The sequence below is a fragment of the Anabas testudineus genome, chromosome 2 (genome assembly GCF_900324465.2).
Source record: "Anabas testudineus chromosome 2, fAnaTes1.2, whole genome shotgun sequence".
NCBI classification, from domain to species: Eukaryota; Metazoa; Chordata; class Actinopteri; order Anabantiformes; family Anabantidae; genus Anabas; species Anabas testudineus.
The window spans coordinates 28,393,699-28,420,982 of NC_046611.1; the positions used below are offsets into that span (position 1 = coordinate 28,393,699).

Genomic DNA, 27,284 nt, shown 5'->3' on the forward strand with positions numbered 1-27,284 from the left:
ACAAAACAGACTACAGGAGGGTTGGAGCTGAATACTACTACTACTAATAATCTTGTTTACACGGACTAAACCTGAAAATAAACCTCATGCTCATGAGTATCCAAGAGTTCAGTTTATAACAGAACTGTTAAGTGCTTCTTTTTTTTTCCAGGCTGTGATTATGCATTTATCTGTATACTCTGTCTATACTGTTTATGTTCGGGGTCAACCAGATTTTGAGTTGTGTCTAATTATCCTCTGCAATATTCCTGTATTGTCTGGATGTGTAGAGTCTATGAAGGTTTTCCATAGGTCCTTTTGATTTGGGTGCAAAATAGGCCCATTTAGACCATATGTATTACATACCATGTGATAACATAGAGGTTATTCAACCAGCAGCATGGTGTTCAGTGGTTCAGCACACCCTTCACCCCTGGACCCCTGGACATTACATGTCACACCGCCACACAAAGTATTTGTATCTATTAGTTTTTGTGTCTCTAAATCCTGTGTGTGTGTGTGTGTGTGTGTGTGTGTGTGTGTGTGCCAACAGACCTGGAGGAAAAGGCCAACATGGAGACAAAAGATGAGAAAAAGCCAAGGAGAACTGTGGACAGAGTCAACACACGTCAGGAAGAGATGAAAACCGACGAGGTGGAGCAGAAAGAGGTGGAGAGCAGGAGGCAGCAGGAGGAGCGACAGCCTAAAACTGAGGAAGGAGACAATAACCCGAGAGGAGCTGCAGGCTCTCTGCAAGGATCAGACCAACACGACACAGACAAAAAGAAGCCTAACAGCCACACAGAGAAGCTGCAGCGGCACAATGGTACGCACCTTACTGTGGCAACAATCATACAGCGGGAATGTAACTAAGTCAATTTGAGTTTGACTATTTTATGTAATCATACTTTTCCTCCACTGCATTACCGGTGAGGATTTCTACAGTGTTATTGCTGGTTTTATTCACTTCAGTGCACTGCAAGTAGTGAAAGTCTGTTTTCATCTCTTCTGATGCACCTTGGTTAAATTTCCATTTCCTCACACTATGTCATCCACTCAAGAAACACAAAGCGTAAATGGGGTATAATAATATTACATATTTTTCTGTCTCTGTAGATCGTCAGCATGACTTTCCCATGATCCACTACTGCAAGAGACCCACCTACTGTGCCGGCTACTACCGGCTGGTCAGATCAAAGGTCACCGACATGCGTCCCATTGATGCCAGGGCGAAAGCCAGAAGGCTGCAGCGCATCTCCCTACGTCGCCGAAAGTGACCTTAAAGTATAGAGTGTGACATGAGTGTGAAGTCACAATAAGCCGTCTTTGTTTATATTTGCATACTGCAGCCTTGTAATCTAGCTGATTGCCATTTTAAGATTGTACAGGTCACTGTTGCTGCACTACCATTGCCATTAACGTTTTTTCGTAAATCCTTTAATATTTTTTAATTAATTTTGGTTAAGGGACAATGATGAGATGTTTTATGCTTATAATGTCTATTTTACTGTGTTTACTTCTGTCATTGCTTCCATTGCTTGATGTCCTCTCTCCTGTCCAGCTGACAATATTGTTCTTTAATGTCGTCACATGAATGTTGACTAAATACTTTGTGGTATAGACTGAAATATGTCTTTGGCACTGAGAAGCAGAAACTGTTATGTATGAAAGTTGGCTGTTCATGTCTGGTCAGTTCTGTAATTTTAATGAGTTAGATTCTGATGTAATCAGTTCCCTGATTTTATTTCGTTTTAAGGTCCCCAGCACAGAGCCCACGGTGCACAGGTGGAAGGAGAGGAACAAACTGATACTGTACTGAGATTCATACAAATAAGGCAGTTTATTTTTTGGTAAATGGGTCTCAGAGCCATATCTGTTTCTGGTCCAGCATCATTCTGCTGCAACTTAGGTTATTTATTAAACAAGAGCTGACCTGCAAGCATGCAGCAATGATGGGATAATGCTTAAAATGCATGTACACTGCACCTAACACATCAGTCAGAGAAACATTACCTTTAATGAAATGCATTGTTGAGGATAAATATTAGGTTGAACCTTATAACTCAAGTGAGTTGTGTTAATACAATATTGTTATTTACCACAACTTAGAATTTGTAAATCATTTAATTCCAATGTGGATATAAAACTAAATTTCACCTGTGGTCATTTATTAAAATTTGTCTATATTTGATATATTGATATGAGTTTTTAACATAACCAGAAATATTAATTGTGGAAAGTTCATACTACAAAACTAAAGATGTCATCATCTCTAAACTGTGTCATTTGCTAAGATACATATTTGTGCGTAGTCTTACAGAAGTGAGGCTATGTTTTATAGCATTCATGGGATCTTCTTTACAGCCATCATAGGTCATCACTGATGAGTGGCCTCTTTAATTGACTCAAAGACTGAGACTATTGATTGGATTTAATTGGGGGAACCAAGGTTCTGGAAGGAATCAATGCCCCACTAGCTGTGGGTATTTACTCTCTGAGCAACAAGGCCGTTGGTGAGGTAAAAACTGGTTTTGGGTGATAACTCTACCTTTTATTTTTAGAGCACTTTTCAAGACACTCACAGATATTTTACAAAACAAGGGGAAAAAACAATGTAGTCATCCTAAAAGTGGATTTTGATCCATTTCTACTAATAATATACTACTAATGTACTAATAGACAAATTAGTACAGTGTGTGTGTCCCTGGCACCCCCTTTCTACTGCTTGAGGTTTTAATGTCTGTCTCACAGTCAGGATGTGAATGTGAATACTAAAGGTTTCTTGTCATGTTGAAACAGGAAGTGGCTGAAATCTTATACAGTATTTCGTTGCTGCAATTAGGTTGAGGTCTGGGCTCTGACTTGGCCACTCCAAAAGACAGATTTAGTTTTTCTGAATCCATTCTGTTGTGTGTTTTGGGTCATTGTCCTGTTGCACCACACAACTTCTACAGAGTTTTAGCTGAAGCACAAGCATTCTCAAATTAGCAGAAACTGTTATGTATGTAAGCTGGCTGTTAATGTCCTGAAGAATATTTTGATATTTTTCAAATTAATCTTCCCCTCAATCACTGCAAGCTGACCAGGTTCTAATGCAGCAAAGCAGGTCCAGATCATGATGTTTCCTCCACCAAACTTTACGATTGGGATGATGTTTTCATGATGATATGCAGTGACCTTTTTACACAAGACGTGATGCTGTGTATTCTTTCCAAATAGTCTAATCTTAGTTTCATCAGTCCACAAAACATTTTGTCAATAGTGCTCTTTGGCAAACTTCAGGCGTGCAGCAATGTTCTTTTTAATGAAATATCAATATTCTTGCCACTGTATCTTGAGAGTTTAATCAGTTTGCTGACTAAAACAAACCTTCTGTAGTAGACTCTAATAGCAATTGAAAACAACTGCACGAGGGACAGCATGCTGGCTTTTAAACATCTACCAGCTATTCCAGGTTAAACTAGGAAGATCTTACATAATGAGAGTGACAGGACAGGCACAGTGGAGAGGTGACCTCGCCAATGAAAATGACAGGTGATCTCCTCTACAACTGAAACTAAGGGGCCCGAACCAGGAAGTAACATCACCACACAGATCAGATCAAAGCTAAAGAACTGAAGTATTGATTAATTGTTCTCACCTAGCACATTTATGTAATGAACATCTTAATGACCGTCTGTCCTCTGCACTTGGACTTGAGGTGCAATAACCACAAAATACCGGCAGGGTTCTTTCTATTAATTAATTTATTTATCTGTCAACACAGATACTGAAGATACAGTACCAGTATTGACTGGTTTAAAACTCTGTGAATCCAAGTTTGCTGAAAATGACACGATTGGTACTGTATATGTCCTGGAGTCATACAATGCATTGAACCTGTTCTCATTATTGTACAGCTTCTCTACACAGTTCAGCATTTGTGCAGCTAATTGTCAGTTCAGTGAGACCAATGAAATCTGTTTCTGTAAAGTGAGTATGACAAAATCATGATTTTCTTGTTTGTTGACTGAAAATTGTCAAAAAAAAAACAAAAAAAAACAGGAAAGACATTATGAAAATTCAATTTGAGTCAAAGCAACAAGAAACATTTAATGAGACTGTGAACATAAACAACATAATTGGCAAGAAAACAAAAGTTACATTTTCTCTTCCTTCTCCTCATCCTCTAAGTGGACCATCTGCTTCTCTGCCTTCAGCAGTCTCACCCCTAAAGTGAAAGGAAACACAGGCAGTTTTAAAGTACCAGGAGTCACAAGAAAAAATAGTTTTATACTAAAGTCTACACTACAACAGACACAACAACATACACCTAGACTTGACTTGTTCCCTCACAGATGCACTGCACTTTGTATATAGCCAACTTATTTAATATCTTCTAGAATTAGAAGCTATATTTGTATATACGAGTTTCCTGATCTGTAGAATAATGAGCCAATTGGAAGCAGCAGCAGTGATGTGAAAAACATTTATTTGGCCACTAGAGGGAATCATTTTTTTTCCCCAAGTTTTTAGAAAATTGGACATCAGTCACGACATTAAGCTTTTTCTATTTAGTGTACAGCAATTTGTCCAAAAGGGGTGATTATGGGCGAAATGTCCCTGAAATCAAAGTGTTTCAGACAATGATGGCAAAGGACATCAATCAAGAACGAGCAGGTAAAGTTTGAGGACAGAAAAAAGGTTCACTGTCTTGTCCCATTACTATTGCTCAGGTCAAACAATCTAGAACACTAAAGTACTTTGTTTAACTATTGACAAATGAAATATTTATTTTATATAATAGGTATTATATATAATAATGTATCATATCTAAAAGTATTCAAATCATTATGTTTAAAAATAGATCTATCCGACCTTAAATGTACATAGGTGGAATATGAGTCCTACAACGTGAATATAAAATCTTAGACCCCTGTGTGTGCATGCATGTTTGTGTGTGTGTGTTCTCTTGTTGACCTGGTACATGTGGAGGAGAATTGAGGACGGGTGTGTCCTTTCTCCGAGGTTTCTTTAGCTGGTCTTCCTCTTGATTCTCCGCACAGGATGTCTCTTCCTTGTCTTCATCATCCATCATCACTGACTTGCTGTCCTCCAGGCTCTCCGGCGCCCCCTGGTCTGTCATAAAGCCACAACTGTTACTTTGTCAAACAGCTGCACCACGCCTGTCTCCATAGGAGACAGACTTGTACAATGGGAATGACCATTAGATAATTGCACCCTACATGATGCAAGTAGTTAAAGGTTAAAACAATAAAATGAGAGTGTAAATTACAATTGTAGTTACTGTTAACTAAAATTGATGAAGACAAGATAAACAATTATTATTATTTTATTACTATTTGTGCGTGACCTGTGTAGGCTGTGTTTGAAATAAGTCATTATATTATTGTTATTATTATTTAAAATAAAAAGCTTACAGTGATTGCTTTCCTGTGTCATCAGTCGATGTTCAGGCTCCAGGGTTGACCTCATACAGTCAGTCGTCATCTCTGAGGCCGCCTGATCATATAACACACACACACACACACACACACACACACACACACACACACACACACACACACACACACACACACACACACACACATGCATAATCTATTATTCATTAGCGGACCTTATGACACTAACAAAGGATCAAAGACGTAAAGACTGTGTGTGTGTGTGTGTGTGTGTGTGTGTGTGTGACACTGTCTCACTGATACATTTGGTTTACTTTTACAACAAAACTACATCAACAAAAGCTCTGATTAAATCCTCACATTCAAACAGCTTTTTATTTTTGCTTGAGACATTCTTCCTCACCACGTGCCTATTTGCTTTTTAACCATGCGAATAGTAGCACGTGTGTTTTACCTGTTTTGTCAAGCAGATGTAAGAGTTTTGAAGCTAATTGTGATTTTTACGAATGAACAAGGAACAGACAGCGTGGCACATGAAGGAGACACTGAAGGAAACCAAAGAAGAAATTAAAATTGTAAAGAATGTCGCTGCAAAGATATATAAGAGAAAGCGAGCTAGGAAAAAAGCATAGAAAGCTGAGAGAAATAAAAGTGAAATGAAGAACCAGGCAGCCGTGATGGATAAAGAATCAAAGTGAGTTCTTACCTCAGTCTCAGCTGGGTCACACAGACAGGCTGCAGCAGCCTCCCTCTGGGTTATGAAGGCTGGAGGAGGAGCGTCCTCTCTTCTCTGCATCCACTACTTGCCACAGAGACACCCCCCCGCCCCTACCACTCCAACCCCACATGCTTGAGAGCTCCTGGACGAGCTGCTGAATATCAATCAATGTTAATGAGCTGCCATCAACAGACTTCTGAATGTACTGTTCTATGGTTTTTGAAATATATTTGTTTAATTTAATTTGCCATCTTACATATTGTCAATTTGTATGGAGTTTTGAGGATTAAAACAGATTGATTTAGCTAACTAACATTAGATACTACACTTCTGCAGTTTAAAGTCGAGGGGTTGAGTGTTAAAAAACTGCTGCTTCTCCCTGTGAAGTACAATTACTATGAAGGACATTATTTAAAGGAGCAAGTAGCAACAGATTGTTTCTGCTCATGTTCCTTTTTCTAGCAGATGAGTTATATTCACTCTGATACTGAATTGAAACCAAAACCGTTTGAAGTCTTAATGAGGGACTGTACTCTGGTTATTCATATATCCCACTTCACAGTCACAAGTGTGTGCAGTATTTCATTGAAGATGTTGTTGAGAACCTCGTCTGCGGCACAATCGCCTAAATGCATTTTTAGACAAAAAAACAAAACAACAAAACAACACAAACGTGGTTCACTGCTCACAGGTTTATTGCAGCTGTATTAGGCCTATGCATCGGAAATATTGTGCATTCACTGAGCAAAGGCGTAGTGTGTAATAACATCTTTATTAAATATCTCATACTTACATCATATTAACATATTTACCTTCAAAAATAATTGAAAATAAGCATTTGAATTATTATTAACAACCATGCTAGTCTATGTGGGATTATTCATGTTATTCATGTTTGACAACATAAGGCATCTCTTTAGGAAAAAAGAAGACAGCAGGAAAGATGTCGTCTAGTTTAGGTAATGCTCTCATCTTCTGAAACACAAGACAATATAAAGGTTATCAAAGAAGCCCAAATTAAACACAATGCAATGTAACAACAATCTGTAAAACAAAAGAAGAAGAATAGTATAGAATAGTTGCGGTGTAAATTCAAATTTTCCTGGAGCGCCACCTGCTGGCCACAGATTGTGCATATTATTATAGCAAACCGCTGGAAGGTTTTGTTTGTTACAGTTATTCATGATGCCCAGAGGATCAGTCCCAAAAAAATTGTCATCCTCTACCTTTTTACATTGCACCATCAGAAAATGTCCAGTATAATCAAAGTGTTACCAAATAAATCATAAACAACGACATTCCCACCAGCCTTTGTTGTATTGTGTATTTATTACTCAGGATATTGAGCTACTCAAAGCTCCACTGTATATTTTCAGCCACAGGTCCATTAGTTTGATGGAATTGTTCATTCTGTAGGCTGTATTTTAATATTTACTAAATGAGGTAAAATACATAACTTTAGTTTAAAGTTTATGAAGAAAATGATGATATTTGAATGTGTTTGAATCATTTAAACAATGTTTAAATGATTGAAGGTCACAGGTCAAAGGTCACATGCTGCCTAGAGTGGGTGACTCACCTTTTATTCCACTGAGTCTGTGTTCGCAGAGTGACTCAAAGACTCTTTCAGCTGGAAAACACAACATGCACATCAGAAACATTCATCAGTAGTTGTGCTATGACATGTTTTAACTCATGAACTCTGAGCTGTTGAAGACAGATACTTTGTTTTCTTACAGTAAAATAGGCTGAACACAATTCGTTTTTCTATGCTTGATGTGAACGTCTAGTATTTACAGTACACCTTTCTGTGTTTATATAGTACAGTATGTGATCCTGCAGTTAGACATGCAGTGATCAGTTTGCATATATGGCAGAGAGGAGCAGTATATACATTTCAGTTTCAGTTTATCTTTGTCGCCCAGCTGTGTAGCAATTAACCTCTATTATTATAATAGTTATAATGATCTGAGGCATTATAGCACAGACATAATAACATGACACTGTTTATGTGATCATTGCATTACTGCCAACAGTGCTAGCCACTGCAGCTCCCTCCACCCCAACCTTTTCCCGATGTGGTACTTTGTGTTGTTGATTTAACTAAGACAGCTGCCATGGCAAAGAGCAAGTGAGACCTGCCCAGAGCACAAATATTTTCCTGGCCAGGTGCACCTGTGGCTCACTTGGAAGTTGGATGGAGACAGAAAAAACACATTATCAAACGGTAAATTATAGGTGGGTATATTAGAGGAGACAGGTTTGGCTTATCACATTCACTACTCTTCTCCCCTTTAAATGCAGTACTCTGTCTAGTTTGGAAATCCTGCAAAGAAGTCAAAGGAAACCTTTGACTTAAAGCTTAAAATTAATGTTGGTGAAGTGACAGTGAATTCAGGTTGGTCATGTTGACATTCCCATGTTTTTTCTTGCCCAACTGTCTATGATGTCATGATCCATAATCATCTGCAGTTTAATGCCACTGAATTAATGCAGCATTTAAAATAGTTTTATTTGTTTGATTGCATAATTCTTTCACTTAAAAGTTATTTAAGGTTTCATTTAGTTTGTTTTGACAGTTTACATAAAAAAATAATACAGAAAATCAAAATGGGAAAAAAAAAAGTTGTTGGCTTAATGTTCATATTGCAGCATAAGCATGATTTTTTAAATGATACCCAAATAGAATTAGATGTTTGCTCTGTATATTTATAATTTTTTTACATGTGCATTATACACAAACAAAAAATATATTGTGCAATTTAGTGTACTTTATCCAGAAAGATAACGTGATGTTCTTACTCTCTGGAGGAAGCCCACTAAGTCCAACTTTTCTGCCTTAGTGGGAGAAGAACCCAGGCTCCCACAAATGCTTTCTAACCCGGGAGGGGACTGTCTCGGGGAATCCACGTTCCAGGTGCTCCAGGAGGAGATGTGGTCACGGGGCATCAGACAGCACTGAGTAGCTACTGTCTTGTTGTGTGTGGTGTTCGATGGTCCAGGTAGAAAGACTCTGAGTTGGGAGCAGAGTAGAGACTGCTCATCCAACAGTCTGTGCATCTTCTACTCAGAGACATGGAGTTAAGATCAGAGGACATACAGTGGTAACAACAAATAATGTGAAACAAATTATTGGTCAAATGTATTGATTTACCTACACTGGACACAATTAAAAGACAGAGGTCAACCCATCTAAAAAAACTCTTGTAGCCACAGAATACTACAGTGTAGTATTCACACTGTGGAACTCAGCAGACAACACGCTCTGTCAGATATGTCAGGGAAAAACTAAAGAATGTGTTAATATGACTGAGGGTGTTACCATTTTCAAGCTGTCATCATAGTGATGGGCCAGTTCATTCAGCTGCTTCTCCAACTCTCCCGCCTCATGTTTCACTGCTCGCCTCAGCTCCTCTATGTCCCGAACCTTCTCCCTACACGCACACACACACACACACACACACACACACACACACACACACACATGCAAAATGATGGAAACCATAATCATAGATATGACAAACCTGGAAGGAAGTTTGAAAGATGAGTGTGAGCTAATTGTTGGACACTAATATATCTCGTCTAAAATGTAAATGACATTTATATGTTAGTGGTTGCTTTAGCTACTAGTTGGTAATTGTGTTTATAGTATTATAGATTTATGATCATTTACAATTCATCAGTTAATTTTGCCCTGAGAAAACAAAGAATTAGTAACATGAAACAAATGCAACCACCGACCAGATAGAGCTTCATAAATCAGCATGTGTACCTGTCCTGGTCAGTGAGAGCACTGTAAACTGCAGCCTGGTCTTCAGAGAGCTGCTCCTCCATGTTACTGAGCACAGAGCAAAACTGCTGCAGGCACAGCATCATCTCCTCCAGCTCATCCAGAGAGTACTGTGGAGCACATGTACAAGTTACCATATACCCACATAACACCTACAAACATATAACACAATAATATATAAAAAACATCCATGGCACCAGGTCTACTGATCAACCTGGTAACATCCTCCACTGTTCCTTGTTGCTTTGAACCCACTCTGCTTTGCTTTCTTTCAGTGATGATGGTTCTTACTTGCGGCCCTCTGGCAGCCTTCTCCTGCAGCATTACATTTGGACATGAGTAATCCAGAGTGAGTTATTGCCTTCACGCCCTGTTATCACTCTCTGTGTGCTTTGTTGACAGCGTAGCTTTTATTTTCTGAAAAACTTTTCATGTCAGTTCTTAAGAAGTTACCTTGCTCTTTTTATTTAGTACTTTAATACTTTGTTCCTGTGTTTATCTTGTCTTTGCTTTAACACTTGATTCTCCCTCTGACAGTTTCGCTTTATGTCTTTGGTTACTGTGTAATTTGATGTGTAAATAAGCTCCTGTTGTTTGCATTTTGGATGGTCTGTTAGTTCTGCACTTTAATCCTAAGATTTGAATCTTGTGATTATTTAAACATTAAAATGTCTTCATTTATTATTCAACATTCACTGTACATTTTTACTGAATCGGACCACATTGTAATTGAAAGATCTTTTTTAGTATATTTTTGCTGTATTTAAACAGCTATATAGCCATTTGTTTTTTTCTAGATCATCATTTTGCTTGTTCTTTTGTATGTTCATTTTAATGTAAAATGTAAAATACAAACAAAAAAACTAAAAGAAATTACAGAAATGGAGAGCAGAAGACAGAAAGAGTTCAACGTGCTTCACATGTAAATGAGATATTTATATGTTAATATGGTCCTCATTCTAAAAGGCCTGCGTCTCATGACAACTAATATACTGTTTATATCAAAGCACAAACATCGTGACTCATTTGGAAGGTGCACACGTCATAGCTCGCTGCTCACTTGTGTTTCTGAAATTGGTCAAAAGAAACATCCACAGCTTCACTAAAATGATGCTGATGGCCTGTTGTTCATTTGTAGTTAAGAGTTAAGCTGGTTTGTAATGTAACTTGTAACTATTGCTGACTGATTGCCTGATTACAGTTCAGGGGAGGAATTACTGCCCAGAACCAAGATAAGAAAAACTAAAATTACTGTATTAATTTTACATGAAGAAATTATTATGAGTGATTTTGTTCTATGTGAGGTGGTTCCTAAACGTCCAAGAGTGAGTATCAGATATCCACCCACTCCTGGGTCAGAAACAGCAAAACCACCCTTATTATCCACAGATTTGAGTGTTAAAAAATCCCTAGGAACATGCCAGGCATGCAGTGGTGTATAAAATGAACCTTATACAAAGCCCCAACATATACGTATATGTACAGCTATTATTGAATGATGATGAAAGTTATTATTATACATATGATTAGGTGACCTCATGGTGACCTCATGTTGACCTCGGTGACTGTGACATGGTGTAAAGAGCAATTGATTGAGTATAGGGAAGAGGTGAGGGATGGTGGGAAGACAAACGTTTTTCAAAAGGGAGAACAGTATTTGTTTCCCATTCAAACTAAGTAGTTTATGTGCCTACACCTGGTGCAATGACTATTTACTGTTACCATTTATTAATATAACGATGATGACAAACTTCTGGCTGCCTAGTATCTATCTAGGAAGTAAAGTCAGGCACATATATCAGATTATTTTCTTATTCTTCTACCACATATATGGGCAAAATGACAAACTGACATGGCAGTTTAATTGCTAGATTAAATTTGTGGGCGATAGCAGATGTGTGTCTTTTTTTCTACTGTGTACACAATACATAAATGTAAGATAAGCACATAGACAGATAATGGTACTACTCACAGGAATGTTTTCCACAGTCTGCTGCCTGTTGTAACTCTTCTGAGAACTGCAGGTACCACGATGATCACAGGAGCAGCAGCATACCATGGTAGTTGTCTGATTGTCTTCCCAAAACCTCTTTTCAGCTTCATTTTCATTCCCGTCAACGCCCCTCTCTTTATAAGGACACAGGCCTGTATCTACAGAGACTGACACAGTCCTGTAATTTTTAGCCATCCCAGGAAGAGAGTCATGCGACTGCCAGTTAGACTGCATCTTGTCTGGAGCACTTGTAGATAGAGTCACTTCGACTGGGACAGTATCAAGAATCTCTTGTGATAACGTCTTGGTTCGCTGAATCTGTAAGTCTGTCCATGACTGGACAGCACGAAAGGGTGTGGACGTGTCCAACGGGAGGGTACTAGGGGGTAGGGTGCGTTTTGAAGCTGTCATGTAGGGAACATCCCTCCTTTGAATAATATGAGACGATGGAGATGAAGACATCTGAACAGAAACAGAGCGGCTTAATGACTTGAGGTCTGAGGTTGAAGGTGGCAATGAGCATGGATCTAGGGCCACTGGAGAGAGCGTATCTGAAGAGGCAGTTACATTTTTTGATATCTGGTCAATGCCCCTTGATGCTGAGGATGACAAGAGCTTTTCATCCAGAGGCATTTCTTTCCCTGTGGATGAAAATGAGTCAGCTGGCTCTTTAGGTAAGTCAGGATTCTCAGGGGAGTCGTCTGCCTCCTCAAGCAGCTGGGGTGAAGTGGAAATCTCAATGGGTTCTGCCCAAAAGACTTGCCCTTCAGTGTGAAGCTGCTGAAGAAATGCATCTGCTTCTCCACTTTCAACATCTGAGCCATCCACTGAGGTTTCAAATACCATATCTAAGCTCTCAATCTCAATCAGTTCCTTTAAATCCGCATCAGTCTGGCTGGATTCCACCGCAACTTCGTCATGTAAAACTAAATAACTTCTGGGTGATTCACTTTCTGTGTCTTTCATTTCAACTTGACAGACCTTCCTTAACTCTTCCTGTTTGGTTTCATCTGAAAGCTCAACTTGCAAAGTACAGGGGGAGACTTGTGAATCTGTTTCTCTTTGGTTACATACTTCCTCAGAGACTAATCTAGAACGTTCTGAAAGACCTTCAGAGCTCTCCGTATCTGGGATATAAACAAAACTATCTTGAGTCTGCTCAGTGTCCATATGTCTCGCACCCTCTCCTTCTCCCTTTTCATTCCTCTGAAGGGTATCCTCTAAGTGCAAAGAGAGGCCATCCTTCTTATCATGAATAACATCTTGGACAGGTGAGGCTGGAGCATGGTCTGTGTTAGGAAGAAGGCTTTGCTCTGTCTGGTGTGAAAGTCTTTGAACAGATGGATCTATTAGACCATCTGGATCATATGTGAAAGCAGACTGACTAACTGGGGTGGAAAGGTTAGGAGAAAGGCAAGGCAATGCAGGGCTACCCTCCTCCAACTTGGAGGAAGTCAGAATAAGGAGGGATGGAGCTGAGGGTTTGTCCTTGTCCAACTGAGAGGAGAGAGGACAGGATGTTTTGGTTGGTGTACCAGAGAGATCAAGTTCATCTGAGTTTGAGAAAATGGAGTCGTTTTGTTTTGTTGTTTTGTTGTATTTTGGACTGTGTGTGAGGGACTCAGTTGATGGGGGAGACACTAAAGAGGATGGAGAGTAAAAATCAGGATTAGATACAGAGGGAGGTAAATGCAGGGAGGAGTGGAGCAGAGATGATGAGCCACCAGAAGCCGAGTGGGGTTTTATATTCAGAGCCTGCTCTGTACTTCCTGACTGTGTGTTCTCTGAACTCCCGGAGGAGGATTCGGAAGACATAGCAATGGAGGCAGAAAATGAACAGTCCAAATTTTGGTCTGGAGAAGGTGATGAGAGAGTAGGGGCAACATTTGAAGATGTGGAGCATGCTGTTCCTACAGAGTCGTGAGGAAGGGTAGAGAGGTTGGGGCGTGGAGCATTCTTGTTGTCAGGTTTTACCTCTTCTGACCCTTCAATTAATGAGGGGGTAGAAGAAGGGGAGAGAGAGGTGAAGGATGTCAGAGATGCGAGGGGAGGAGATTGGGACTGGGTTTGGCTCTGTAACAATGAAGAAGATGACTGATCCTGATTTGATGGCGTCTCAATCTCAGAACTATGCAGATCAGATTTTGGGAGAGCAAAACCTGAAGAAGGCTCTGGTGAAGGACATGGTGAGGAAGATTCGTCAACACCAGAAGAGATCAGACATGAAGACAGGAGGGGAGATGTAGGGGTGTGTGGGTACGAAGCAGAGGGAGAACCTGGCCTCTCACTGCTGTGACTGTCGGTGCTCTCTCCTGACAGGCCTGACAGAGCCTGCAACCAAACGAAAAATACACGCAGTCAAACACCTAGACACATTCACAAGTCTTCTATACAGACTCATTTTACCATGCATCACATTTTAGCCACGTAGCATTAAGTGTCATCAAGTGAGAGTGTCTTGATTTAGATGATGAGGATGATTTAGACTTGCATTGTTATATAGTCGGGAGCATGTGAGAGAAGTAAATGTGCATTAGTAAGTGTGGAGACCTTGATAAGATCAGGTCCTGGTAACCCCTGCTGAGGAAGAGAGGGCACATAGGGCTCTTCTAGAAATCCACTACTGTCTGACTGGCAGCTGTTGGTCCGTATCAAACCCCGCACTGGTCACAAACACACAAGGAAGGTCAGAAAAAACAAAGGGAAGAGAGAAACACTGCATTACTGTATAATCAAAAGCTGAATTTTAAAGCAACAGCCCAACACTGTTAATTGTGACTGTATTTTATTTTTCCAAGAGGTGAGAGTTTCATGTCTTTGGCACCTGAATACAATCCAGGGTGTGTTTAGCTTAGCACATATTCTAGAAACAGAGGGGGACTGCTGGTCTCATCTAAAATGATAAACGGGAGCGCTTCCTCAAATGTCTGTCAGTGACTGTACTTTAAAATGACTTCCAGTCTCAGTAGTGACCCATTGCTGGTTCTTTGATACTGAATTTTTTCTCTCCTGTGAGAGGGAGAGACAGGCATAGGCAGGAAAACCAGTGAGAGTTCCTTCTATGGTATCAACTAATGGTCCTTCATTTGAAAAATCATAATATCATCAAGACTGAAAACTCCTGACTGTTTGCCCTGACAGGAGTCTCGTAAAGTACACTCCAACCAGCAATGATCCCAAAATGAAAATGGCCAAAGCCTCTAATGACTCTGCGTTCTTGCACATGCACATCTAAAACAAACATTTCCCAAAGCCTGTGTTGTATAACCAGATTGAAGTCTCAGATAAACTGTGGAAATGTGTGGCTGTGCTTTAATCTGATGATAGAGACTGAGTGATGGAGAAACAGTGAGAAGCTGACGCACTAAAGATAAAACACTGGAGCGAGCAGAGAGACATAGAGGAGGAAGACAGAGTTTAAACACACAGTCTTTTAGCACTTGAGTCCTGAGTAAAACATTCACTCTGAAACACTTTCCATGTCATTTCTTTCTTTTCATATGTGGCTTATGAAGAGCTGTTGATCTTTTCTGGGCTGCTACTGTCTCAGCTGTTGTGAGCTGTTGCAACAGTGTGAAGTAACCACTGCAACAGCAGCTATTAACAGAAATAAAATGTAAACATTGTTAATTCAAACCCACCTATGTTTTCTGCTCCCGTGTAGCTCCCTGTTACACTGCCTTCATCAAAACTGTGGATCTGAAAAGAGATTGGAAATAAAAGCCACGTTACTAATGTTGCAGGGGGGTGGGTAATATTATGACTCAATATGACTGATTGACAAATAGAAACAGTGTTTTTTCATTTAATCTGGTCACTATGTGTTTATTAATATTATATTCATGTTTTACATATTATGTCCCACAGACAAATCACCTTGCTGTAATAGTTAGCGATGGCTTTGACTTGCCTCTTCCATTTCAAACGACTCCTTGGCCTGACATGGGCTCTTCTTCCTCTGGAAAATGGACATGGCTGTCAGGGGATGACCTTCCCTCATGGCTCCAGGTCTGAGAGCTCCCTCCTGGGCTAAGTAAGAAAGCATGTGAGACTGGGACTGTGGGTCTGGACCAGCTCCAAGCTCCTCCGCCAGAGGACTCAGGCTCACTGTCTCCAAATGTCCTGGTTTGAGTCTTTTTAAGGGGACTTTCTTGTCTGCAAGGCCGGGTGGAGTTTGCAGCGACTCGGGTGCAGCGCAAGGAGAAAAGGGGACATCAGTCGATCTGAGGTCTTGAGCTTTTTGGTTGTGAATTTGGCTGAGTGACTTTTTTGAGGCTCGTCTGAACAGCATGCCCATGCGCCTCCTCCTCTCCCGGGCCTCAGGAGGCAGGTCTTTATCCAGCTGTGCTTTGACGGGGGACGATCCCACCAAGGAGGAGAACGCAGTTGTCACCTGCTGGAGGACCTCGAGTTGCCGAAAACGACCTGAAGAAAACAGAGAAGAGACATGAGAAAGAAGTTGGTTTGATTTTTATTCACTGACAGAATGATAAAGATCATGAGCCTCCACTGATCAGGCGCCAGCACATCTCCAGCTCAAAGGTGCTCAAACCTTTACAAGCAAATTGTGATTTACTGCAGTGGTGACTGATATAAGTCTCATTGAGACTAAAATGAAAATCAGTAAGACAAACATCTTTACAGTGCAGCTCCCTTTTTATGTTAACTACACCCATATTGCCTGTGCAATTTACTATTTGATATTGTTTACATATTAGTGATCTCCTTATCCCATAATTGCATTACTTCTGATCACTGCGCCCCTCATATGATGCAAAAACCGGTGAAGAAATGTGGAGTTGTACTCTCTCACAGTTCACTTTACCTTTACTTACACTTTGTGCCCTTGATTACTTGAGTACTTTAGGTGGGGGTCTGTTTGTTCCAGGCTGAGGCGCCTCTGGTTGAATTAATGAAAACATACTGTTTACAACATACTGTGTTATTTCAGCTTCTTCTGACTTTGTGTCAACAGTTTGTGCTGTGCCCGGTCCTGTTTAAACAATAACAAGGCCCACCAGTGGAGAGTCAGCCACATAAAGAAATGCTTTGTCAGTTTGGTGTACGCAGAACACGACTGGTTCAACACCACCTAACATGTTGTAGAGCCAGAAAGGATGCCGGTGTTAGGATGGTGATCAACATATCGCTGGTCACAGTGCTAACCCCTAACACTTACTGCTGACGTCTGGGTTCTCCAGGTCCAGACGGCTCTTCTGGGCCTCCAGAAACACTTGGAGGTTAATTCCTCTTGCCTGAGACTGATGGTTGATGAATCGAGCCGGGATGCGTCCAGAGAGGTCTGGTTCGTCACAGCCGAAACCCAGGTCCAAGAGAAACTCCTCTGGGTCGTCATTCCACAGGTTGAGTATGTCCATGACACTGCCAACAGGGGATCAGAACACAGTACGTGATACTGCTGTACGCTGATGACCAGCTGACATGTTGTTGTGTGTTTGGGCAGTGTCCAACCTGAGTGGTCCAGAGTGGACCGAAGCTGCTGAACTGATGCTGTTCCACCTAGTGAGAGCTGGACTCGACCTGCTCCACCTGAACAAGAACAGCACACAATGAAGGGTTCACAGAGAAGTGAACTCAGCCTCACATACACTGTCCTGCCGCTTCAAATACTCACTGCAGCACCGACCATGGATGAATCCACCACACAAAATAGTAGTGGGGTGATTTATTTTTAAATGAATAATTTACTTTGATATGAGGACAGCAGAGGGAGGTTTAATGAACAAGAACAAGAAGCAAGAGGAAAATCAAGAGGAAGTAGCCCTTTAAACCCACTCAAACTTGACTTTGGAGGATGTTTAAATGTGTTACTTGCCAGCTGATTTATACACAGCATGTTAACCGTGCCCCACTGATTTCAGTCATGCAGCAAAACACACACCGACTTGCTCAACTGGGAGTTGTTGTTTGATATGAATTATAATTATCAATGCATAAGAGAAAACACAACGCAGCCAGGCAATAAACAGTGGACCACTGTACTCACATTTTCCTCCTGGTCTCTTGCCGATCAAAACTCTCTAACCTGGTGTCCGTGATCTTTTATACAAACTCACTGTGCCTTTATTGTAGCTGATTCATGTTTTCTGTACAGCTGTCAAGCGCTGTAATAACTTTCCTCTGATCCTTTCGCTCTCTATGCAAACTGTCCTGTGCAGAAGGGAGCAATGAGGCTTATTTGCCTGGTAAATATGACTTGCAATTATGTGTCTAACTACAGTATCTCTTCAAGTCCAGAAGCTGTTGCCACAGCCTGAACTAACAACTGTCAGTCAAATGCAGACTGAGCTTTCACATGAGCGTCAGTATTACCAGTGATTAAAGTGGCAGAAACGTGTGTTAATTACTGCAGCGGAAAAGAAAGAAAGAAAGAAAGAAAGAAAGAAAGAAAGACAGGAGAATGCTTAAAAAGACGTTAGTGTCTGGGTGCTTGGAACACGTTTTATGAAACTCACAACCTCAACACATTAAGGAAATGTCATCTAATCATTGGGCCCACTTTGCATACGGTTATCCACTCTTTTCAACATAATGTTTTTTTTTTTATAACCAGATTATAATTTATACCTTTATGACTGCTCAGTGTCTGCTTCAACTGAACATTATTTAATGCCTTCTCTCTCTCTCTCAAACACTCACACTCAGATACCACTCATCCTTTCAGTGCCTGAAAAAAAAGTTCATCCGTCTCTTAAAATATCTTATCAGCGTAAATTAAGGGCACTTTGAATTACGTATAAAAAACCCAAAGCCAATAAATAACACTTACAGTACGAGCCCATTATGCTTGAACAGGACGATTATTATGATGACTGACATGCATGGGTCATGAGTTTACATGAAAGCTGTACCCACAGAGTGGAGCTGACAGGATTAATCTGTTCTGTGTGTGGCTGCACTGACCTGGTTTTACAGAGCATTTTCACACAGCTACAGGTTATTGGGAAACTTTTGCAGACCAGAATAAACACATGCGGTTGAAATAATATTTTAGGATATTTTCATGACGATGCAGAACAATGATGCAGAGAGACGTTCGTCACCACTTTAAACCCTTGGTGCAAAACAGGCTGGTGAACATGACACAACAGATTTCAGTGTTTGAATATACGTAAGCAGAAGCTTCAAAGCCTGAGAGAGTTGCCTCAGGTCTGTTTGACATAAAGTGAGCTAGCAGCAGTAGAGAGGGAAGTGATCCCATCACAGGGTGAACATAACACATTCATTTTCTGACAGGCTGAGTGCAGCTTAGGTTACTGACCACAGCAAGGGCTGGTCACTTGTATCTGAAATCTGAAGCTACCATCAGGTGCCATGCAAAATTGGACATTGTCGTCCAGCAGAGTTCCAGCCTGTAAGACAACATAAAGAGAGACGTCCTTACCGCAGAAACTCCTGGACCGTCCTCACTCCCTGTTTACCATATAAAGACGCTGCAGGGAAGAAAAGTCATGTTATTTGGATGACGACGTAAGCAAGGCATGTGGAGCCATAAATGACACAAGCAGAGAGGGAAACATCAGCAAATGGGGAAGGCAGAGCGCAGGGAAACATCTCCTTGATTCCCTACTGGTTGGATGTCAGTACATCCTGTCCAGGTCTGGTGTCAAGGCTCCTCGAGCTATATTAGGCAAGTGTTTTCTCTCTGTCTCTGTCTCTTACGCTGGCTCCCCCTCTCTGTCTTTTTTCCTCCAGGGGCTATTTGGGATTTGGCAGTCACCGCTACCTCCCTCTTCCAGACTGGGACTCCATTAGACTCTGGCATGGTGTCAAGAACAAAGTCGTCTATCTCCCTCTGTCCTGCCACCGTGTGTTATTCTTTTTTTTTTTTTTTTTTCTTTTCAGAAAACTACTCTGACACCCAGTTAACCTGCAGGCATTTCCCTAAAACGTATTTAGATGTAAGGTAATGGCCGGTGCCAGTTGTGTTCCAGTCCGCAGTGCTTTGATCTTTTGAAGTGCCACAGTCGTTTGCTCTTACTGTACATAAGGTAGGGCGGCAGCGGAAGACACAGAGGTTCGAGGCTCTCATCAGACTGTGAAGGTGACGCAGGCGTTTGTGTAAACTCATCTCTAGTATTTGATCTGTTGAATTTACTTTGGAAACGTTGGCAGTGGAAATGTTAGAAGAGGTTTTACCTGACAGTCTTTTAACAAAACCATACAACTGATAAAAACCAGTGGTCAATAAGTTTCAAAATGTCCAAAAAAAAGGTTGTGTCTAGAAAATATTTTTTAAAAAGAGGAAGATTACTTCAGTGGCTTTTATTCAAAAAACTGAATAGAACTGGATTGTTGCAATTTTACATGTAGTCGGGATCAAATGATGTTAAATTTGAATTTCTGTTCGATTGTTTTTTAGACAAATTAACTCTACGTACACTGATCACTGACGCTCCTCTGGACAGCGAAAGAAGGCAGACGTTTTTGGACAATATCACAAAACAAAACAAAAACAAAACTCTTTCTTCTTCCTTTTTCTTTCAGTCTTGAAAAATCTGCTTCTTTACTGTCTCCACATTTCTGTTCACTGTTGCGTATTGTTTCTCTGATCCCATTTACTCTATGAAATCTGAAAATCCCCTGCAGTTTTTATTATACATGCTACTATTTTTGGCATTTTGATGATTATCAGTGAATACACAAGCCAGGATGTATTACCAAATTTTTCTGTGGCAGCAGCTCCTGCACTATTTACAGACTGTGTTTGTTAGCATCAGCAAGATGGGTGTGTTTGTTTTAAGTCTGGCACAGCACAAGTGGGTGGCGGGTTGTTAGTTTGCTTAGATTATGTTAACAGGACACACACAGTGGTGCTGTTGAGTGGGAGCCACTGACAGCTGAGAGGTCTCTTTAAATGCTAAAATGTTGTCGCTGTGTTGAAGAGAATGTGGAAACTGAAACCAAAACTTCATGTTGGCAGTGCTAGATAACAGAGTAATCCCAAGTTTAGATATTCACCAGTCCACATTTAGACAACTATTTCTGTGGCTAATCTCCCTAGAAAGAGGTGCCCAGTTAATTTAACTGAAAAGACACGGAGCAATTTTCAATGTAGCATAAAAAAACAGCCTTGACACAACAATGCTTCTGTCAAATCCTTTGGGAAGAACATGCAAAAAGGGCACTGAATGCCAACATAAAACATCACCCCAGTGGTGGACAGTGAAGTAAGCATTACATTACATTAGCATTGCCTGCTTTGCGGATTCTAGGTCTCAACACTTTCATCATCAAAGGGAAAATAACTTCCTCAGCTTATCCAGGTATCATACTGGATACTGTCAGGGTGACTGTTCCCAGCTGAAACTCAGCAGAGTTTGGATGATGCAGCAGCACAGTGACTCTATATCTACAACAGAACACACTCTCCGTCCAAAAGTATCGCAACAGTGAGGCCAGTTCCTTTATTTTTGACACCGAAAGATGAATATAAAACAAAAGATTAACATCTCAGCTTTAATTTCCAGGTGTTTACATCTGGATATGATACAAAACTTAGCCTCAAAACTGGTTCCAATACTTCTGGAGGGGAGCATATGTCCTTTGGAGTCAGAGATCAGACCTCAGTCCAACAGATATGGGGTGAAATGACCTCAACACAGCCGTTCACACCACACGTCACAAGAATATGACTGAGCTGGACGTCTGACTAGTAATAAATCCAAGGGTTCACTTACTGTTTCTATCAACACTGCGTGTGTTTAATTTTTATTAAAAACACAAAACACACACCTTCTGATGATTGTGAATTTAGCCTAAGATCTTTGGGTCTGTCTACATGAATCATAAACACACACTGATAGATGAACAAGATAAAATGAATGGCCTGGATTGGACAATATTTACCTTCTACACCAAGAGCCAAGTCATCGTCACTGCTGGGGTTCCTCCTCAAAGGCTCTGCAGGGGACACGTGGGATACATGAGCAACACAACATAACTGACAGCAGCACAACTTCTCAGCTGCATGGGCTCATAGTCAGTCCTGCTCTACTCAAGGATGATGGAAGAGGAGCGGGCAGGAGCTATTTGCCATTCCAATGGTTTTCTGAACAAACATTTGCATGCTGTTTGAATGGGCTAACCTCAGGGCAGGGTTAGAGATGTGTAGGTTAGATAATACACAATTCACAGCAACAACATATATAAACGGTAGACTCTGATTTCTCACTCTACACCAGATTCATTTTCAGTCTGAGAGATTTAAAATAACTAAATAAGAAAATAAGAAAATCTGAAGATGTAAAACACCCCTCAACCAAAAATAACTGTAAAATTAAAAATAAATTATTCTTACAATTAATAATAGTCATTTAGAAAATAAATCAATCCCCTATAAGAACTGTATTTATTTAGTGTATATACTTGTAAGTGTAGCTTTGTATTTCACAGCAGTTACTGTAAAGCTGCATTTCTGTGAACTTGACATGATACATACAGCCTAATAATTATCTACTCTTGTCATAACCTAATATAACTCACTTTAATCTACTCCACTCTCTATAAAGCTGACAACGCTACACTCCCACTCTGAACCAAACAGTTACTGCACTCACCGTCCTGTTCCACCGAATCACACAGGGAAGATGACAATACAGGTATAAAGTTGACACAGAGTAAAGGTGACTAACATCTCTCTCTACAATCTACAGAAAGACCAGGATTTCCATTGGTTGTACCTGCAGCTTCCTTCGGTGGCTCATGCTTTGCATCTTCCCTGCAAACACACGTCACATTTTAATAGAAGGAGGGACAGAGTGCAACCACACGCAATGTGGTAAAGGTACTGTGATTATATCATACTGTGAAATGTCCTTTGCAATTAAACATGCCATATTCCAATTACAGACATAACAAAAACTCTTAAGGTTAAAGCAGAAGAAGTAAATAAATTATCTATTTACTCAATATTTAAGAGATATTTTTAATTTGGTAGTATTTGTCACCATAAATATAATTACTCAGTAATAATTTTACTCTATTTACTCACAGTACGTTCTTATGACACAATAAATATAAATCTAACTCATACAAGTCAATTTCTTATTTAACAAGTTAAAGCCTGTCTCAGAAAAGTACTGTACATATAATACCATTCAAAAGTCACTTAGAAATAGGCAACACACATTTTCAGATATGCAAAAAAAAAAGTAAATTAGAATTTAAAAGTGATAAATATAAAATTCATAAGAGGCCTTTATAGATCATCGTTTAAAAACAGCTATGATCATTTATAATATTAATTAATTTATTATGTCAAAAGCAACAATATGATAAATTATTATATAATCTGCTTTTCTTTCAACAAGGAAATTGCTAAGTGACCTTTTGAACAGTAGTATATAAAAGTTTTTTATATTATGAAAAACATTTAGCATTTATTTTTAACACTTGGTGAATATTAGTCAAAGTGGTCTTAGTTAAATGTTAAAGATAATTATCAGTGAACTGAAGTACACCCCAGGATGTATTGACATATGTGTATTGTTATATCTACAGTACATGATAAAAGAATACAAAAGGCTAATGCGTTTGAATACTTTCTGGAGCTACTGTACTGTACATGTAATTTTACACGTTTCATGTAAATTTATTTTGGTTTTGACTGAATACCCAAATACTTTGGTTTTTACCACACTGCAGATATCTACAGTGTATATGAACAGAGAAGCATTTCAGTCATTAATAACGCTCATTGTAAGAACTGATTCGTATGAGAATATACACTTTCAACAACATAATTTATACATAGTAGCCTATAGATATATATGAACATAAACATAAACATATAAACGTGTCACATTTCCGTTTCTTTGAAAACTTATCACTGAAACCAACCAGGCAAAAGTGCTTTATGCAAAAGAAATGCTAGTGGAACAGGAGATAACTCAGAGGTGGAGTGACGCTTCAGTGACGTATCACACCAGCCGGGGCTGGATCCAGATAAACACAGGTATTCTAAGTACTGAGGTAGTAGTCCTTCAAGTTAAGTGTATGTCTGTAGTTAAGTAGAAATAAACTTTTTCACCAATTATCTGTGAATTTAAAGCTGTGTAGATCAGTTTATTTCTCTATTATGTCTTTTAGCAATCGACATCTGACTGTATTAAAAAATCTGTATTCCAATCTGTATACTCACTCAGTGACAGTGGTGGTGAGCCATTTCCTCACACTGTTTTGGCCCGAACTTCCTGTGGTTAACACGATGCAATGAATTATAATGAGGCCTCTGAGAAACCAAAAAAAAAAAAAACACTGATAGCAAACATGTAAAGCAACTGATGCAGGAGGCTTCTACAGAGAGCTTCTCTTCATGTACTGTACAGTCTACATAGACCTCCATCATATATGAATCACATAGAGCAGCAGGCGACCAACTACTATGTGATTCAATAATGAAATAGTGTGAGAGTCCTGAACACAAATAGTTACTGATACATTTCAGGTTAGGGTTTCAATGAATCACTTGCCACAATCAACAGATGTCCACACTCTCCTGTCGACCACAATATAAACACCATGGTTTTTGTGTTTCACTTTGTCTACATAATCGCAGGTCAAAAAATAAATAAATTACGAACTAAAAGTAGCACATTATTATGAACTCAACAAATGGTGCAAGTTCATCTGGGGCTTACATGGCTGCTTCTGGTGCATTTTCACTAATCACTATTGATACAATAATTTATGATGCTGCAGAATGAATCCAAAGATGTACAGAAACATTTGTCGGTGTTGGTTAATAAATAAAAGCATCACAACTAGGGGAGGGGCTCCAGCAAGACAATGATCCAAAACACACGTTGTGAGAGGGAAAAGTGTCAGTCAGATGGTGTCTGAAGAGGAGATTGAAGGGAGAAGGAAAACAAGCAAGAGGCTCCAGGAGAAGCCTGGGAAAGCATTTCAAAACAGGGAAACCAACAATGGAGTGAGTCACAGACTTGATGCAGTTAAGAAACATGAATATTAAGTTTAACTGACATGAATTTACTTTAGAACTCCCTGTTCTAATACATGCTTTTAAACCCAAATGTCTACTTTGTATGTACAACAAAAACAAATTAGCCTTGGTGTTCTGTACTTTACAGGGGGGACACATGTATTATGCATTAAAGATTGTCTCTAAATCTGTTACAAGTGTTATTATACAGACATGGAAACAAAGAAGCATAAAAAGACAATTGGTTTAGTGGCATTTGGTCTTTTTTTCTTATTCACATAGTGTAATTTCTTCCAGGTACTAAGGGACAGCTGTTTTTACAAATAATCAACTACCAGACACCTGTAACATTTACCCACACTACCTGTCCTAAAGGTTAACATCATGCCTGTGCAACATGTCTTTAGTTTAACTATTTACAGTGGGCCTACAACATATGCCATCTTTAGCTGATAACAGTCCTGACCTGTAATGGACTCTGGTATGTCCATGTGGTCCCACTGGAGTCCGGATACCTGTCCATCAGATGCCATGGTAGAAAACTAGAGGGCCGGGAACCACAGAGAAGATCAGCAGCTTTTTCAAATGATAACCAACAGATGCTTCAGAAAAGCACAGACACTTCAGCCCATTACACTTACCTGTGTAGCTCACACGAGTCAGACAATTCCTTGCTTTACATTGTCCTAATCAGCTGACACCAGCAGTGAGGACACTTTGTGAAGATCCACAGCTGAAATTGTGCCAGAGCAGGTCGAAGAACACAGCAGCAGTTCTTATTCAGCTCTGTCACACTCAGTAAGCATGTCAGAGCAAAGGAGGGACATGCAAATGACTCTTGTCAGCCCTACAAGGAAATATTGCTTCCTGACTGACTTGTCAAGTCCTTCCATCACTTCCTGCTCCTCTGTTATCTGTTCCTGCCTGCCTACGGCAGGGTAGGAACATGTGTTTGCAAAAAATGTCCTCATGTTCCTGGAAAAATATAACGTGCTGGATGAAAAAGATAAAAGAAGAGATATATAAATATATATAATTATAAGCAAGTGATCAGAATAAGAATGCTATGCTAAGTATGCTGGAGACTGAGGGTAAAACACGTTGAATTGTGGCTTTAGATAAGTTAATGTTACCCTAGTCAGCGTTTTGTACTGTTTATTTCTATAAAACACACTTTAAGTCCAACTCTAACAAGTGCATTTGTATATATACTAATACTGTGATGCAAATGTTGTGGTTTTATTATGTTAAGGCATGTCACACTTGCTGACTGTTTTGTTATTACTAGTACTTCTGACTTTTATCTCTGATAGCACTTTCTGTTTAGGGAAACACATAATTAATATTATGTGTGGCAGGATCAAGCACACTTTGACCGTCAATAAAACCTACCAGACTTGAAGTAGTGGATTTTGAGGCCCATAAAAGCTATTTCTAAATTGAACTACTGGTGCTGTAATGACTGATATTAGCAAAATTCAGCAGATGACTGAATATAAGTACTAAATGATGTCCACAGCCTGACCTGTTATCAGCAACACTTTGCATTGCTGCTACAGGCTGCAGGCCTCTGCTGGTAGAAAGCGCTGATAGGCAGACACCTGCCTTTAAAATGCAAATTGTTTCTCTTTCAAGGATGGTTTTAGGAGATTAGACCTAAAAGAGGAAGAAGAAATGACAAAAAGTCGTTGAGCAAAAGATGAAAGAATCATCCACTGAGTGTGTTTTTCTTTATGTGTGTAGCTGTATTCCTTCTTGTTAACACTAGGTGGCCCCAAAACTTTTCAAACCCTACATGTGGCCAATTAACCTTTTCATACATGAGTTATGAGCACGGGGGCCAAGATTTTCCTTCCTCTCTAGGCATGAAAAAAAACTAATGTAGTTGAATTTTTTTTTCTGAATCTATTTTTCATGGAAACAAATTGACATGCATTTGAATTTTTGAAAAAACATGTATTTAACAAATCATGCAGTAAACCAATAGCAGAAGATAAAAGCTATTAAATAAAAAAAAAAATAATAATGCTAATCTGATGTTTTCTCTCATTTTCACAAATTATGTGTTTAGTTTCTATGATTTCCTACAAAAAGACAGAGAAATTTTGTCCATGGCTCTACTAATCTTAACCCATGCATAAAACAGCTTTTGAATAGTTGACCACTGTAGTGAAGTCAAACTAACTACTGCGCTTTATACTTGCTATACACTGATATCATCCAATAAAAATGTGATCCTAGTGCTGTGCATTGTTGTAGAACATGGGACTGAGTTCATATTTTTAAAAGATTCTTTTTATCAGAAGACCTAAAGACTCTGACTCCATTGTTTCATTTAAACATATAGACATAATGTATGATGTGTAATGTATGATTGAAAGCGATTTAGTCTGTAACAGCTGTGCATTCATTGGTGTAGTTCTCAGTTTCCAAATTTA

At 39.6% G+C, this 27,284-nt stretch overlaps 2 protein-coding genes across 4 annotated transcripts; both read right to left on the reverse strand.

The window, feature by feature from the left end:
* Window positions 1-4,052: 4,052 nt before the first annotated feature.
* On the reverse strand, window positions 4,053-5,450 carry ppp1r17 (protein phosphatase 1 regulatory subunit 17). Its single transcript, XM_026361004.1, has 3 exons — window positions 5,400-5,450; window positions 4,939-5,097; window positions 4,053-4,189 (listed from the first exon to the last, which is right to left on the reverse strand). The coding sequence occupies exons 1-3, from the start codon at window positions 5,419-5,421 to the stop codon at window positions 4,119-4,121; spliced, it is 252 nt and encodes an 83-aa protein (XP_026216789.1). The 5' UTR covers window positions 5,422-5,450; the 3' UTR covers window positions 4,053-4,118.
* A 1,334-nt stretch (window positions 5,451-6,784) lies between these two features.
* itprid1 (ITPR interacting domain containing 1) lies at window positions 6,785-25,625 on the reverse strand. 3 transcript variants are annotated; one of them, XM_026363900.1, is made up of 17 exons: window positions 25,488-25,625; window positions 25,313-25,388; window positions 24,046-24,097; window positions 22,586-22,623; window positions 21,753-21,806; window positions 19,288-19,336; window positions 17,355-17,432; window positions 17,062-17,264; window positions 15,793-16,307; window positions 15,524-15,581; window positions 14,433-14,545; window positions 11,862-14,213; window positions 9,872-9,999; window positions 9,422-9,533; window positions 8,902-9,162; window positions 7,679-7,729; window positions 6,785-7,071 (listed from the first exon to the last, which is right to left on the reverse strand). In XM_026363900.1, the coding sequence occupies exons 2-16, from the start codon at window positions 25,377-25,379 to the stop codon at window positions 7,682-7,684; spliced, it is 4,128 nt and encodes a 1,375-aa protein (XP_026219685.1). In that variant the 5' UTR covers window positions 25,380-25,388; window positions 25,488-25,625; the 3' UTR covers window positions 6,785-7,071; window positions 7,679-7,681. The 3 variants fall into 3 exon arrangements, with proteins under 3 accessions (XP_026219685.1, XP_026219684.1, XP_026219686.1); XM_026363899.1 differs by having other exon boundaries at window positions 6,785-7,074; XM_026363901.1 differs by lacking the exons at window positions 6,785-7,071; window positions 7,679-7,729 and having other exon boundaries at window positions 8,909-9,112.
* Between the last annotated feature and the right edge of the window lie 1,659 nt (window positions 25,626-27,284).